This window comes from Artemia franciscana, chromosome 1, assembly GCF_032884065.1.
Source record: "Artemia franciscana chromosome 1, ASM3288406v1, whole genome shotgun sequence".
Classification (NCBI taxonomy): Eukaryota; Metazoa; Arthropoda; class Branchiopoda; order Anostraca; family Artemiidae; genus Artemia; species Artemia franciscana.
The window spans coordinates 27,920,353-27,936,552 of NC_088863.1; the positions used below are offsets into that span (position 1 = coordinate 27,920,353).

The 16,200-nt window shown below is 32.8% G+C and overlaps 1 protein-coding gene across 2 annotated transcripts in view; it reads left to right on the plus strand.

The window, feature by feature from the left end:
• LOC136027915 (RNA-binding protein 42-like) overlaps positions 1-16,200 on the plus strand; it is a 92,807-nt gene that overhangs the window by 26,243 nt on the left and 50,364 nt on the right. For both annotated transcript variants that reach the window (XM_065705361.1, XM_065705352.1), the window contains exons 5-6: positions 660-907; positions 13,972-14,166. In XM_065705361.1, the coding sequence (XP_065561433.1) occupies positions 660-907; positions 13,972-14,166 (443 nt within the window). The remainder of the gene's footprint in view (positions 1-659; positions 908-13,971; positions 14,167-16,200) is intronic.

Below are 16,200 nucleotides of genomic sequence, written 5' to 3' on the forward strand. Positions count from 1 at the left end.
GAAATGTAAAGCCAAATTGAAGAAAAGACTCATCATATTTTCTTTTTCGCACATTAGATGTCTTTTCCAATACTTTGTCCTGTCCTGTTCTTACCTTTTTTGAAAAAAAGTAGCAGCAAAATTTCACCTGTCTTGATGGTATTATTTTTTCACAAACGAAAATTAAATAAAACTTTAGCAAAAGAAAGTTAAGAATAAGAACCCCTTTTTGGAGCAATAATTTAATACTATAAATACCTGTTTGTTATGTCTTCAGGGAAAAATTATGTAGTTGATGATAATTGTTATAAAAACTTGGGAAATATTTAAAACTATTTTTTAAAAACACAATAATAAACAAAAAACTTAAAAAATCGTTAAATGCCCTGGCGAGAGAGAGAGAGAGAGAGAGAGAGAGAGAGAGAGAGAGAGAGAGAGAGAGAGAGAGAGAGAGAGAGAGAGAGAGAGAGAGAGTAAACATGGGAATCTGTTTGTTTCAGAGATTGTCTACGCTAACTTGTCGTGTTTTCTACTGTGGAAATGTATTTTGATTTGATTATCATAGCTAAGTAAATTGACCCTGATGTTAGAATAATAGGAGACGAACTTTAAAATGCTCGCACATGAAGTTTTAAATTTAACATGTTTTTGGAATGTTTGCCACGAGTTTCTTATTTCAGTGCTGCTCCTCAACGGTATGACAAGTCAAAAGAAAATACAGAATCTAACGTAAACACTAATGTGGAGAAGAAAGTAGAAACGATAGAACCAAGGGAAGAACTAAGTCTTGAAGGGAAGCCGATAGCTCAAACTAGCGGGTCTGGTGCAACAAAATCAGATAAAAAGTCCAAAAAGAAAGAAAAGAAAATAATCCGCGTTGCTGGAGGACAAGTTTGGGAAGATCCGAATCTGCAAGATTGGGATCCTAGTGAGTACTTTTTATATTGTATTGTATTAGTAATATAATTGTCAATAATAACATGGATAAATATTGTCCAAGTGCTCCAACTGGCATATACCATTGACTATGCTTCAGTGAGTAGGCAAAATCAATGAGTATATGATGAGTATATGTACTTCACGTGGTTCAGGTTTACTCTCCAACTGTGGCCTTAAATGTATTGTTGAACTTTGAGATTAACAAGTATCAGACCCTTGTTTGGCTTACCAATATGTCGAAAGGCTTTTAAATGTGGAAATGTGGATGTACGTTAGATCCCAAATGGAATTCGCTGTTGCTAATACTACAGTGTCTTTGCAGTCAGCGGGTAAAAAAATATTTTTCGATGATACGGATGGAATTTACCTGGCTTATTTTAAATTTTCATCAGGTGCAAATATTACCTTAGGTGCATTATTGCACCACTAGAATGATGCGTACCGATCAAATGAGTTGGGGGTTAAATCAGTTTGAGCAACTGGATTAATAGATGCTAAACAATTTTCTATTTTAACAATATATCGGAAAACTTTTTGATTTGAAACTCCGTGGGCAATTTGAACATAGAAAAGTATCGGATGATTACCTCCTTGGCTAGCAATATTTTTGCATTCACACTGATTTCAACAGTGATTCCAAATGCGCACGATTCTTTATGCTTAAAGTTATGGATAAAAATTTATTAGTATTTGAACATTTGCAAAACTTTATGTATAAGGGTCTTAATTCAAGTGTGATCTTAATGAAAATTACATATATTGATGAATATCAGTTATGGTCAGAATCAAGTTTACCAACAGGCTAAAAACTCATATTGGAACCTGATTTCATCGATTACGCTCAGCTTTTTTTCTGTGAGAACGGCCCACACGCGCAGGGGCGTAGTGGGCTAAAATTTCTGTACCAGTAGGCATCTGAATGTAATATTTTTATAGTATAAGCAGAAGCAATTAATTGCCACAAATTATTCAATGCATTTAATGTGCATTTGGCGTTTAATATACTGTAAGGAGGCTAAAGGTTTAAGTCTAATTGAATAAATAAAATTGAAAAAGTAATTTTTTTATAATAAATAAAATTGAATAAGTAAATTTGAATAGGCTAATATGTATTTTCTTTTCAATGCTGTAATAACTGGAAAAGAGAATATTTGTAATATAATTCGCTTGCAGTGAAGAGCCAATGACGAAGTAGGCTTTAGATTTTTAAAGTTAGGAAAGGAGGCAGTAGGTAAATTCTTCTTTTTAGTGAAACTAAATTTGTCGTGAACAGTCTTGGGAAGAAATAAAGTTAAACTAAATATTTGATATATAATGATATCTACTATTGAAAATCCCATCATTTCAAAATTTGATTTTACTGTAATTTAGTTTTTTATTTTCAATGTTGTAATAAGTAAAAAAGAACATGTTTGTAATAATGCGCCCTTTTCAGTAAAGCACCAATGACGCAGTAGGTTTTAGACTTTTACTTACAGGGAAGGAGGCAGAACATCTTCTTTGAATTGATTTTTGTTCGTTTCAATCTTGATTCGCATATTTAATTGGAGCTTTATTCGTCTTAAGGTTTATTCGTTTATTTATATTAGTACATGTGGTGTGTTTATTTGCTATGGCTGTTTTTTTGGTTTCTTTTCGTTTTAGGTTTCACTTATGCTACAATAGTAAAATGTTTGTGTTTGTTTTAAGCTTGATGTGCATATTCGATTTAGGCTGTACTCGTTTTAAGATTTGTTTAATCATTTATATTAATGCAACAAAAGAATAAAAATAAAAGCAATACAAACAAATGAATTTTCAAATGGGGATAAATACATTTATTCAGACAGTGAAAAAACAGGTATAAAAATCCAGATATCTCAATCACATATACAGTGACCGTCATCAGTAGAATTACTAAGTAATATAAGTGAACTTCCGGATTATTCACCAGATTATTTTCAGGGAGAGTTCAATGACAAAGTCAATTCAAATTTTTGAAGTTCATTATTTTGTGAATGACCCGGAAAGTCATTTATTTTGTTGTGTATAAATATGCTAGTTTCAATTATGTTATTATAGTAATTCTACTGATGACGCCCGCTGTATATGTGATTGAAATTTTGGGATTTTTATACCTTTTTTTTTCACTGTCTAAATAAATGGATTTATCCCCATTTGAAAATTCATTAGTTCGTCATAGAACGGCAGTGTGGTCTAACAAAAGAATACCTAATTTAAGGTATTACGTAAAAAAAAAAAAAATAAAAAAAATACGAAAACAGAAGAATGGAACAACAAGAATAATGCAAGAAGAGATAAGAAAACTATAAACATTTTTTAAAAGGACAACCTAAAACAATTGACCCCCCCACCTCCCGCACAAAAAAAAAGCAAACTAAATGTATTTAAGCTACTCTAACCAAATCCAGGTAATAAGAGTGCAGCCTAATACAGGTTAGATATTAATTACTTTTAGTTTTAACGACGAACAATTCTGATTTTCACATTCTTTCCTTTACTTGATTAGTCGTAATCACTTTTTTATTATTGTTAGACGTTTCTGATCTTTTTTTATTTTTACCGACATTGAATATGCTTCGTTTGACGACACGTATTTTTTATTACAAAAATTATTATTCTTTTTTTTGTCTTAGCTTGTCCTTTTTCGCTGGACGGCGTTAACCCCCCCCCCTCCCCTGGAAAATACTCATTCCCTGCACAAAATACCCCATGGAAATACCCCCTGGAAAATAGCTTTCCACTGATCCCCCCTCCCCTGAAAATTCCAACCCCACACAAAGGACTAGAACTCTCAATTTCTGATCCAATGAGCATCCTCCGAAGTTTCTGCGACCTTGAGTTGGAGGTGTGGATGAAAAAGGGACAGTCCTCCTCCTCTATGGAATAAATTCTGTTCGTTTTGGGGTTTAGTGTTATTTTTTACTTTCGAAATAACAGCTTAGACCAGAAATCGTAAGGGAGTAGATATCAATTTCACATTGCGTTTTTTAAAGTTTCCTTCATAACCCCCCTCCCTAACAAACTTTGCTGGAAAACACCCTTTTGCTGCCTTTTTGCTGGGAAACTTTTCGACCGATAAGGAGATTACCGGCATGATTTTAAAAACAATCAGAAATTAAATCTTTTTCAAATGAAAGTGTGCTAGGAAAAATTTTTCACCCCTGATCATCTGCGAGGCATTTTCTGGGTAGAATTTTCAGCTACAATAGAATTGTCTTTGGGGAATTTCTCTGGAAAGGGGGGAGGACATTTTTGCGTGAAAACAACTTTCCATGGTGGATCTTTTCCGTGGGTGAAGGAATTTTTCATAGAGGGGGGCAGCCGGAATTTCTCGGTGGTATTAAAAGCGATTAGAAATTAAACTATAAAAAAGTTTCTTCAGCTTAAAGTAAGGAGCAAAATCAAAACTTAAACGGACAGAAATTATAACGCATATGAAAGTGGTTTCCCCCTCCTCAAGACCTTTACGGTAAAGTTTTGACTTTTTGTCCCAATTCCTTCAGATCGACTCCTAAAACACAATGGCCGCTTTATAAGAATAATAAGCGTTTTTTTTTTTTTTTTTTTAATTTGCAATCACCTTTTATGAAAGAGTGTCGATGGGTGCAGAATGGGGAGAGGGGACTGAAACCACCTTGATGGAGCCGGATTATCCGGCATGATCTCGTTAAAAAACAGAAATTAAAATTTTTTAAAATAATTTTTTTCAACTTAAGTACAGACCAACATTGAAAAAGACAAAAATTACTCCATATATGAGTGAGGCTGCAACCTCCTAAATCCCTGCTCACTAAACTAACCTCTCTATTGCTTTAACAAAGCTTTTTATTCAAATTAAACGGCCCTAATGTTTATGAAGTCTTTCTTTAGGGATTGGGAAAAAAAGTGAAACTTTAACGTAAAAAGAGAAGGGTTTAAGAGGCGAGAGCTCCCTTTTTATATTGAAAAATTTAGTTTATTTCAAGTTTTAATGTAGGTCCTTACTTTTAGCTGAAAAACTTGTTTTTTTTTTATTTAATTTCATGAAAGGGTTATTGCAACGAAATAAACGATGCATCATTAACACAGGATTCTGATTAATGGAGAATTCTTCTGGGCTTTGTTTCTTTTGGTGGGTGTTTTCTGGGTGAAAAGTTCTTCCTAGCTAATTTATCTATCATGGGTTGCCTCCCCGTTGTAGAGTGTGGAGGCTTAGGATTGCACAAAGCCTCTACTCATACTGGAGGTCCCAGAGACTTCTGACTGTCTGGTTCTAAGCCGGCTTAAGCGCTTCAGTGTAGACTTGAGAAGATGTGCTGGGCCCCGTCCTGCATTGGTATCCGGGACCATTGCTTTTCCTGAGGTAAAAATAATTTCAATGATTTAAAGAACATGAAAGAATATGAGTCCCAGGTAGAAATATGGCGTTTTTTTAGATTTTAAGGCCCAGGTCGTTAGAAATAGGGATAGATTGTATCCTAGCCTAGTTGAATTTGGCATAGGAAAAGAAAACAGCAATGGCTACAGAATATTGCAATTTTGTAGGTATAATAATCTAGTTATAACCAATTCGGTATTTGGTTATAAAATGGCCATTGGTTAACATGGAATTCACTTGATGGTAAGACAGCAAGCCTTGTTCATTATGTTATTGTAAACTGAAGTCTGGCAATGTAAACTGATGTCTGGCAAATTATTGACGTTAAAAGTATAGATTACCATCTGGTAGTGTTTAGAGTTAATTTTAAGTTGACATTTTTGGAAGAGTGACTACCTCCCGGGAAGTTATGATGTTAGTTGACTCCAGGATGAGAATTTGGGAGAAACTTTTCAGGAACAGTTAAATACTAAACTGGAGAGCTCAAAATTTGACAACGTGGAAGATGGATGGAATTATTTTAGGAAAACAATTCATGAAGTTTCTAATGGTGTCTTGGGGAAGAAAGCTTTATTTTTAATAGTGAGGATCATATAAAAATAAAAGGGATGTAAAAAAGGGGAGAAATCATTAATATATCAACTGAGGAGGTGAAGGGGAGGCCATGGATGAAATTGCCGGGGATGTGGAAGATGCAACTATACGTCATAACTGTAAAATATTGTACTGGCATGTTAGTAAATTAAGAGAGAGTTGTCAATCTGGACCTGTCCCAGTTAAAGATAAGAACGGGGCCACACTTAGTGAAAAGGAAAAAGTTAAAGAGAGATGGGCAGAACATTTTGAGAGTGTGCTAAACCTAGATTGAGTTGCAAGAAAAGATGTATAAGAAAATGAAAAAGCTTGTGATATCTTGGATGTGAAAGAAGATTTGTTTTGTGAGGAAGAATTAGCGACAGTACTAAAAGGATTAAAAGATAATATGGCTCCATGTGCTGAATGTGTGGTAAATATATTTCAAACAGTTCATGGTAACGAACTGTAATAAGGAGTGACCAGGCTCATTAGTAACCGAAACTCTAAAAAATTGAATTTTGATACCAATAGTTACCTAAAAAGAATCGCATTTTTATGCTGATTTTAAATATCTTAGTTTTATCAAGTTTATTATTACTCATCAAATGTTATGGGCCTGAGAAAATCTGCCTTATTTTAGAAAATATGGTGAAACACCCCCTAAAAGTCATGAAATCTTAACGGAAATCACACCATCAGATTCAGCGTAGCAGAAAATCCTTTTGTAGAAGTTTCAAGCTTCTATATACAAAAATGTGGAATTTTGTGTTTTTTGCCAGAAGCCAGATCACGGATGCGTGTTTTTTTTTTTTTTTTTTAGGGGTGATCGTACCGACCCAGGTGTCCTAGAATTTCGTGAGAGGGCTCATTCTAACGGAAATTAAAAGTTCTATTGCCCTTTTTAAGTGACTAAAAAATTGGAGGGCACTTGGGCCCCTCCCACGCTTATTTTTTCCAAAAGTCACCGGATAAAAAATTTTTGAGGTAGCCATTTTGTTCAGCATAGTCGAAAAACCTAATAATTATGTCTTTTGGGACGACTTAATCCCCACAGTCCCTGGAGGAGGGGCTGCAAGTTACAAATAACCTTTTTTTTACATATAGTAATGGTTATTGGGAAGTGTACAGACGCTTACAGGGGGACTTTTTCACGTTAAGGGGGGTTACGTGGGAGAGTCTTTCCATGGAGGAATTTATCGTGAGGGAAGAAAATTTCCAAGAAGGGGGCGCAGGATTTTCTAGCATTATCTAAAAAAAAAACAATGAGAAAAAAAATATAAAAAGTTTTTCACCTGGAAGTATGGAGCAGTATTAGAACCTAAAACGAACAGAAATTATTATGTATATAAGGGGGTTCGTCTCCTCCACAATACCTCACTCTACGCTAAAATATTTTTAGTAATTTCAACTATTTATTCTACGGCCTTTGTGATTCAGAGGTCATTCTTAAAGGTTTGGGACAAAATTTAAGCTTTAGTGTAAAGAGCGAGGTATTGACGAGGGGGCGAACCTTTCAGCTACGTAATCAAAATATATAAATAGAGAAGTTCGTTATGTAAGTTAATTCGTAAGTTAAGTATATTTATTACTAATAAAACGTTCTTTTAAAAAAATAAAATGTTCTAGTTGCCTTTTTAAATAACCAAAAAGTGGAGTGCAACTAGGCCTCCTCCCCCACCCTTTTTTTTATAAAAATCGTCGGATCAAAACTATGAGAAAACCATTTAGCCAAAAAAATTAACATGTAAATTTTGTTTTAATTATTCATATGCAGTGAGCCAAAATCAAAACATGCATTAATTAAAAAATGTTCAGAAATTAAATAAAAAACTAGTTTTTTAACTGCAAGTAAGGAGCGACATTAAAACTTTAAGCGAATAAAAATTATTCTGTATGCTAAAGGGGTTGTCCCCTCCTCAACGCCTTGCTCTTTACGCTAAAGTTTTTTTTTTGCTGTTTTAAAAAGTAGATTTGTGAGGAAGAGTCAAACTTTAGCATAAAGAGCGAGGCGTTGAGGATGGGACAACCCCTTTCGTATACGGAATAATTTTTGTTCGTTTTAAGTTTTAATGTGGTTCCTTGCTTGCATTTAATAATTTTTTTTATGTAATCTTAAATATGGCTGCTCTGAGGTTAGAAATAAGTTACTCAAGATCAAGAATATGATTTTTGAAAGAGAGGAAATACCTAGAGATTTTAGGAAAACCTTAATTAAAACACTACATAAGAAAGGTGATAAGAGTGAGTGTGGTTGTTAATGAGACATTAGACTGGTCTCTGTAGGCAGCAAATTACTTAGCAATATGATACTTTTTAGACTGAGAGATTCTGTAGACAAAGTTTTAAGAGAAGAACAGTATGGTTTTAGAAAACTTAGAGGATGGGTCAACCAAATTTTCACTCTTAGGTTAATAATTGAGAAGTGCCTGAGTTATCAAATACCTTTAGTCCTCAGTTTTATAGATTATGAGCAAGCGTTCGCTTCTCCTGATAAAAGAGCTTTAGTAAAGGTTTTATCCTTGTGTAGTATCCCTCTTTATATGGATCATTTTGATGGATTTGTCTTAAGAAGCACAGGAATGGCAATGGAAGACCGTGGAATCAAATGGGGAGGAAAAAATCTCCTGGACTTAGATTATGCTGATGATTTAAGCATCCTATATCAAAATGTATGTAAAATGAATGAACTTTTAGAGGTCTTTCGAGTTCAGGGTGCTAGATTAGGTTTCAAAATAAATGTTAAGAAGAATAAGTCACTAAGGCTAAGAATAAGTGAAGATGAAAATGTGATTTTGGGTAACGAAAAGATTGATCAGGTAGACTGCTTCATCTACCTTGGTAGGATTATTAGTAAAGACGGTGAGAGCAATGAAGATGTTAAAAATAGAGTAGCCAATTGTCAGGGTGTTTCTTCACAGCTAAAAAAAAAAATTGTAAGAATGTGAAAATAGGTATGCAAACCAAGATTAGAATATAGGAAGCGAATGTGATGATATTGGTCAAATATGGCTCTGAAGCATGGGTACTCCGAAAAGCGGATGAAGATTTGCTATATGTTTTCCAAAGAGACTGTCGACGGACTGTTCTGGGTACCCGGCTGACTGATCGTATTTCAAACTGGCCGTATGAAAATTGTGATTCAATCCCGCTTTCCAGGGCCATAATGAGAGAAAGGTTGAGATGGCTAGAGCACGTCCAGCGGGTGATGGATGACAGATTGCCAAAGATTGTCCATTTTGGCCAACCGTCTAGGGCTAAACGGAAAACAGGACTTCCGCGTCAGGGGGGGGGGATATCATAAACAAAGATTTAAAGGAAATGGAAGCTTCCTGGGAGGGTGTACAGAGGGAGGCTTTTAATAGATTGGTATGGAGGAGGAACGTGCGTAGCTGTGTTGACCTCAGATGGTTTGGTGCTACGGTGAATGATTAGTAATAGTAGTAATACTAGCATTGATTATTATAAATATTTTAATAACAAATACTAAGTTATTGAAAACATTAGTGCCGGCTCGGAAATATTACTGCATCTGCCAATTTTTCGCGTGGAGATGTTCTGGCGTAACTATCCCGGGGCTCTTTTCCACGTGTTTTGATTTTTGGGAAATAATTTCTACGGAAGGGGGCATTTCTGGAGTGATTGAGGAACCGATTATTGATTAAAGTGTTATTCAAACAAAAGAATGCTAAGGAGGACTTTCAGGCTGAATCGTGCGCAAGCAATTTTACAGGGAGCGTGGGGGGATTCTCAGCGAGAATGGTACTGTCTGAAGGGAATTCGAGGGGGGGGGAAGGTTTACTTTACGTTGGATGAAATTTCACCGAAGAAGATATCCGTGAGGGGGAGGGTTGCCCCTTCTATATTCGAATGGTTTCCCCCTATTTGATACCTTGCTCTTTACGCTAAAGTTCGACTCTTTGTCCAAATTTCTTAAAAGAGTTCACTGAAACACCAATAGATAGTCATATCTATTAACAAATGAACTAACATCATTTCTATACAATCCTAATAAGGGGGATTAATGCCAGAATTGCCTCCCTCTCACTCAATCGGACTATCTGTCTTGGTTTTTTCTAAAACTAGTCATGACTTGATGCCCACAATTATTTCATTTCAATTCAAAAATCAAAGGATTAAAATCAGTTTAATAGCAAAAGGGATTTCGTCTCGTCAAAAAGAGTTTTTTAACCATGTTCCGCATTTTGGCCCAAATAAGCCTAAAGCGCCAACGACTAATTTTTTTTTTACTTGTCTGATGCTTTTAGTTCTATCTGCGAAGCTTAAATAAACCTCCCTGTTTCCAGGTATTTTGCCGTTATATAAAAATATTGTATTGAGATAATGCAATTAATCATCCAAAACTTGTATTTGAATGCTAGAATACCTGCAAGTTTTCTAGTTTTGCGTAATTACACATCAACTTTTAGCAGGAAGTCAATCCAAAATTTGTATTTAAATGCGAGAATATCTACGCACATTTATAGTTGTGTTGAACATAATTCTAGTGGTGTATATTTATAGCTGAACTTAAGTACTTATAAAGTTTTACCAGGAAGAAAAGAAAATTTTCGGAGAGGGAGAGTTAGGAAGCAGTAGTAAACAAAGAGTAGAAAACAAAGTTCTTTTTCTTTAATATCTTGGATTTAGTATCATTAAGTTTGTAGAAAATTTAAAGTTGTATTTATTGCAATATTACTTTTGGTAGTTGTGTATTATGCGCCAAACACTCAAGTTTATATTGTCTAAAACTTGAGAACAAACCGGTTTCTCCGCTAGTTTCTTCCATCTTAGCGTGAGACAAGACAGAGAAGAGTGACATAAAAGATGAGAATATATAATTTGGGCTATATATTTGGACATTAGGGGGGAAGTGGTAAAGTATTTGGACAGTTTGAAGTTTGACAACAATTAGTACTTAATAATATGTAGACTAATAAATGTAGACTAATAAAAAGTACCTACCACATTTTCCATGCAGATCCGGTATAATTTACCCCCGCCCCCCCTTACCCCTATTGTGCAAATATATAGCCCAATTTTTTTTCTAAACTGTTATATTTTCATTATATTTTTGAGATTTTTTTAGGATTGGGTGTCAAAGAAGCAGGTTTTAATTAAATGAAGCCTTTGGTTTTTGTTTGTGTATAATACACAAGTACCTTATTTTTGATTGATTGCTTTAGTAACAGAGCAGCAATTTACTGCACTGCATGTTCTTCAACCCAAAACAATTGGAACAATTGTTTTTTTTTTATTGTGTATAATACACAAGTACCTTATTTTTAATTGATTGCTTTAGTAACAGAGCAGCAATTTACTGCACTGCATGTTCTTCAACCCAAAACAATTGGAACAATTGTTTTTTTTTATTGTGTATAATACACAAGTACCTTATTTTTAATTGATTGCTTTAGTAACAGAGCAGCAATTTACTGCACTGCATGTTCTTCAACCCAAAACAATTGGAACAATTGTTTTTTTTTATTGTGTATAATACACAAGTACCTTATTTTTAATTGATTGCTTTAGTAACAGAGCAGCAATTTACTGCACTGCATGTTCTTCAACCCAAAACAATTGGAACAACATTATTGAAATACCTAGGTAAAATAAGAGAATGAGTAGTCACGAAATGGTAAAAAGATGAATTTGGCTTTTAAGCTAAGAACAAAGTTTTCAACCCAAGAGTGAAGAAACATAAAAAGCGAAAGAAGCAATTACAACTAACGATCGTATGCTATTTTTACACGCACGATACCTGCCTGAAAGATAGTCGTCAATACCTTCAGGTCGTCGAAACCAGATCAAAATTTCCTTTTGTTTATAGTGAGGTTAAAGCCTGAGATAATCTCGACGATGAAATTAAAATCATAATAATGTAAAACATTTTAAGGAGAAGACTAGAGAAATATTACACTCAGATCAGTACTTTGTGTTCTACTGAATTTCATGGACGTTCATTTGTTTTGTTGTTGTTTTTTTTCCAAAAAATCAGACGACAGTATACGCTTTTCCAAATCTAGATTTTGGTTTTTTCTTTATAAGATATCTAAGCAGATTGTTTGTATAACTTCTAGCAATAGTAAGCACATTATCTATGATCTTTCATATTTAAAAGGTAGCAGACAATCGTCTCAAATAAAAAATTTCATATTTGTATGAAAAGTTAACTTTTTCAAATATAAAGCTAAAAATAATGTTAATCCTTTTAGTTGAATGATTAAGACATCAATTTTCATTATTTAATTCATAGATTCGCTTAATAGGAGATTTTTTACTGGAATTAATTAAATTTATGTGTACACTTATATAGTTACGTTTATAGATTCGTTGTGTTAATTTTGAATAATATATCATTCAATCTTTGTTACATTTATTTTCAAAATTCGAGTGCCATAGTTCATTTAAGATAAATACTAGAGATATATTGTATTCAGTATTTTTTTTTGTATTCATTTTTTTTCTGGAAACTTCATAACTTTTCCAAATCTAGATATTAGCTTTTGTCTTTATAAGATGTCTAAGCAGATTGTTTGTATAACTTCTAGCCATAGCAACCACACTACATATGATCTTTCATATTTAAAAAGTAGCTGGGAATTCTTTCAAATAAAAAAATCTAATATTTGTATGAAAAGTTAACTATTTTAAATATAAAGTTATAAATCAGGTTAATTCTGTTACTGGAATGATTAAGTCAATCAATTCCTATTTATTCAATTTGTAGATTCACTTAATAGTATTTTTTTCGAAATTAGTTGAATTTTTGTGTATATTTATAGATTTGTTTATAAATTTGAATAATATATTATTAAACATTGGCTACATTTATATTAAAAATCCGAGCAATATAGTTCATTTTAAGGTGAAGACTAGAGATATATTGTATTGAAAATTCCAGTTTGTTATCTATTAGGTTTCTTGGAGGTGTTTTTTAAATAGAAGACAATATCAGCTTTTCCAAATCTAGATATTAGCTTTTATCTTTGTAAGAAGTCTGAGCAGATTCTTTTTATAACTTCCAGCAATAGTAACCACAGCCTCTATGATCGTTTATATTTAAAAGGTAGCTGAAAATATCTCAAATAAAAAAATTAATATTCGTGTGAAAAGTTAACTATTTCAAATATAAAGCTAAAATTCAAGTTAGGTCTGTTACTGCAATGTTTGACTCTCAATTCTTATTTATTCAATTTGAAGATTCGTATAATAGTAGGTTTCTTATCGAAGTTAATTAAATTTCTTTGTATATTTATACAGTTATATTTATAAATTTGTTTGATAAATTTTAATAATATATTATTCAACGATTGTTATATTAATATTAAAAAATTGAGTAATGTAGTTCGTGTTAAGGAGAAGACTAGAGAAATATTTCACTCAGATTAAGAGTTTGTGATCCAATAGGTTAATATTTCATATTTAAGGGGTAGCTGTTAGGATTTTTAATATTCGTGTAAATAGTTAACTATTCCAATCAAGTAAAATATATAATCAGGCAAATCCGGTAAAAAATCTTGCACAAATGATAATAAACTGGTAAAATATATAAATGTGATTATTATGAAATAATAATCTGGTAAAATATATTAATATTAAAAATTTGAGTAATGTAGTTCATGTTAAGGAGAACACTATAGAAATATTTTACTCAGATTAAGCGTTTGTGATCTAATAGATTTCTGGAAGGTAGATTTTTTCACACTATATATAATATTTCATATTTAAGGGGTAGCTGTTAGGATTTTTAATATTCGTGTAAATAGTTAACTATTCCAATCAAGCAGAATATATAATCAGGCAAATCCGGTAAAAATATAGCACAAAGGATAATAATCTGGTAAAATGTATGACCCAAATTATTAAGGCCATCAATTCATATTCATTCAAATAGTAGATTCGTTTAATAGTAGGTCTCTTGCAGAAATTAATTAAATTTGTTTACTAAGTTTATAGTTACATTTATAGGTTCATTTAATAAATTTAATTAGCCTAAATTTCACTCATATGCATAAACATATTTAGTATTAGAATAGATGTTTCAATATTAAATTTAGAGCTTTGAAGCAGTAGGACTACCCTTGATGCAACAATAAATTTTCCTTTTCTATCCTTAGACGATTTCCGAATATTTTGTGGGGATTTGGGAAATGATGTGACTGACGAGGTATTAGCCAGGGTATTTGGTCGCTACCCATCCTTTCAAAGGGCAAAAGTAATCAGAGACAAAAGGAGCAACAAAACTAAAGGCTACGGATTTGTTAGCTTTAAAGATCCTCAAGATTTCATCCGGGCAATGAAAGAGGTTAATGGTAAGACGAAATCTTGATATCATTTTTAGGTAACTGAATATAATTATTGACTATTTAGTGATTTGACTCATTTGGTCTGATTCTTAATCTGATTGGACTATTCAATATGTTATCTCTAAAAATTTGTGAATTGTGGCAACTGTTGTGTAGTTTTAACTGCTTAAACGGAAAATCCGATGTAATTTATATCAGAATGTAAATAAATTCCGTAAGTTTTTAAACTTAGGATCTAATTTTGGGGAAAGTTAGACTTAGTGCATCAATTTGAACAAGCAAAACATTGCATTCAAGATTTGTAAATTACTCTAAATTCTAACGCACATCACGATTTTCTGCTTCTGAAATATTGTAATGATCGTACAAGCAGAAGGTTTATTCGGGAGATAACCAGGTTAGGCATTTCCCTGATTCTATGGCTAAAAGAATGCACGAAACTTGTTTTCTTTGGTAAACACAATTTAAAATAGGGTAGAAATAGGAGTTTTCAGTCTTGTAGACCTTTATCCTCTTCCTCAAGATCCCTGGTTCACGTCCCCTTACCAAAGAAATCTAAAGTGAGGTGGATGATGAAGAGTTGTCATTGTAGAATTGTTTTTATACCATTTTATACATATGCCATTCAACCCTACTTACTTTTAAGTGGTCGTTTTGAAAAAAAAGGAAGGGTTTTGATTTGGTTTTCAATTTACTGTACTGGTGACGTATTTTCTTCATATGTCAAAGAGTGGAATTTGCTTCTTGATGTATAATCAAATTATTTATTCGCTATGTTTGATATTCTGGTGGTGTTTCATCATCATGTAAAGCAAAGCGACATATTCCAAGGTAGCACTGCAAATGGTTTTTTGTTCTGAATATATTTTGCCCTTTCCCAACATAAACTCAATAATTCTAAAGGTATCTGATGTATTAAACGAACTTTATTTTCAGTTTGAAAGATGGATGCAAATGTGTCCTTGCATGATCTTTTTTTTTTCGTTTCTAGCATGTTCATATTGAATCAATGCTACGATCATATAGGCTGTGGACCATATAGGTCCACAACCTTCTCTATATGATGTCCCTCCTAAAAAAAAAAAAAAGAAAAAAAACACTCATATGATACCAATGGTAAAACACGATTTTTGACAGATTTTGGTTTTAGGGCCTGAAAATCTGTTCTTTAGGGTAAAAGCTAAAAGGAAAAAGGGATAATTAAAAAAAAAGTTTCACGAATCTTATTACCTTAATAGGTTTCTCAAAGACCATTAATTATTAAACAAGAAGCAGGTATAGTAAAAGAAAAGAAAATAAGAAGAATGGCATTAAATAATGCTAAGGTTTGTCACCAAATTGTATGTGTCTTTTTCATGAATTATGTATTTGTATTGAAATATGATGAATTATGTATATGGAATATGAATTATGTATTGATGAAATAAACGCATACCTACCTATCTATTCATGCTCAAAATGACACGGAGTATCTTTTTCTTCCATACAAAAATGATAGAAATTTAGAAAAATTCAAATTTAATTCGTTGGCTCATTTTCATCTCTGCTTGTTGCAAAAAAAGTTTTTAATATGTCCTTCTGAAAGGTCACCTACTATAATTGTATGACGTTATACTGTCTAGGTTATATGTGAATTTATGTTTATTTATGAATAGGTCATTTTACTTTGAAGGTGGCTGGATCTACCAGCCAGGGTTGAAAGAGAAATGTTTTAGTGCCACTACCTGACATGATTTTGTGTCCCTTTTTTCTTTTAGTCAATTATCCGCCTTGTTTTGAGAAATGGAAATTTCAGACGGACATAAATCCAAGGAAAACAAATTTCTGCTAAATCTTAGAAACCAAATTTTTGCTCTTTTGGAACATTTTAAAATACTTAATATACCCTTTGGTTTTGGGCATGAGAATGTAATGTGCTGCTTTTCTGACTTTCTTCTGTTCAATCCTGCCTAGAATCTTTAATTATCTTTTACTTTTTCTATGCATGCATTACGAACCAAAAAAGTTGAATTTGATCTAAATGCAAATTCGCTATTGCTT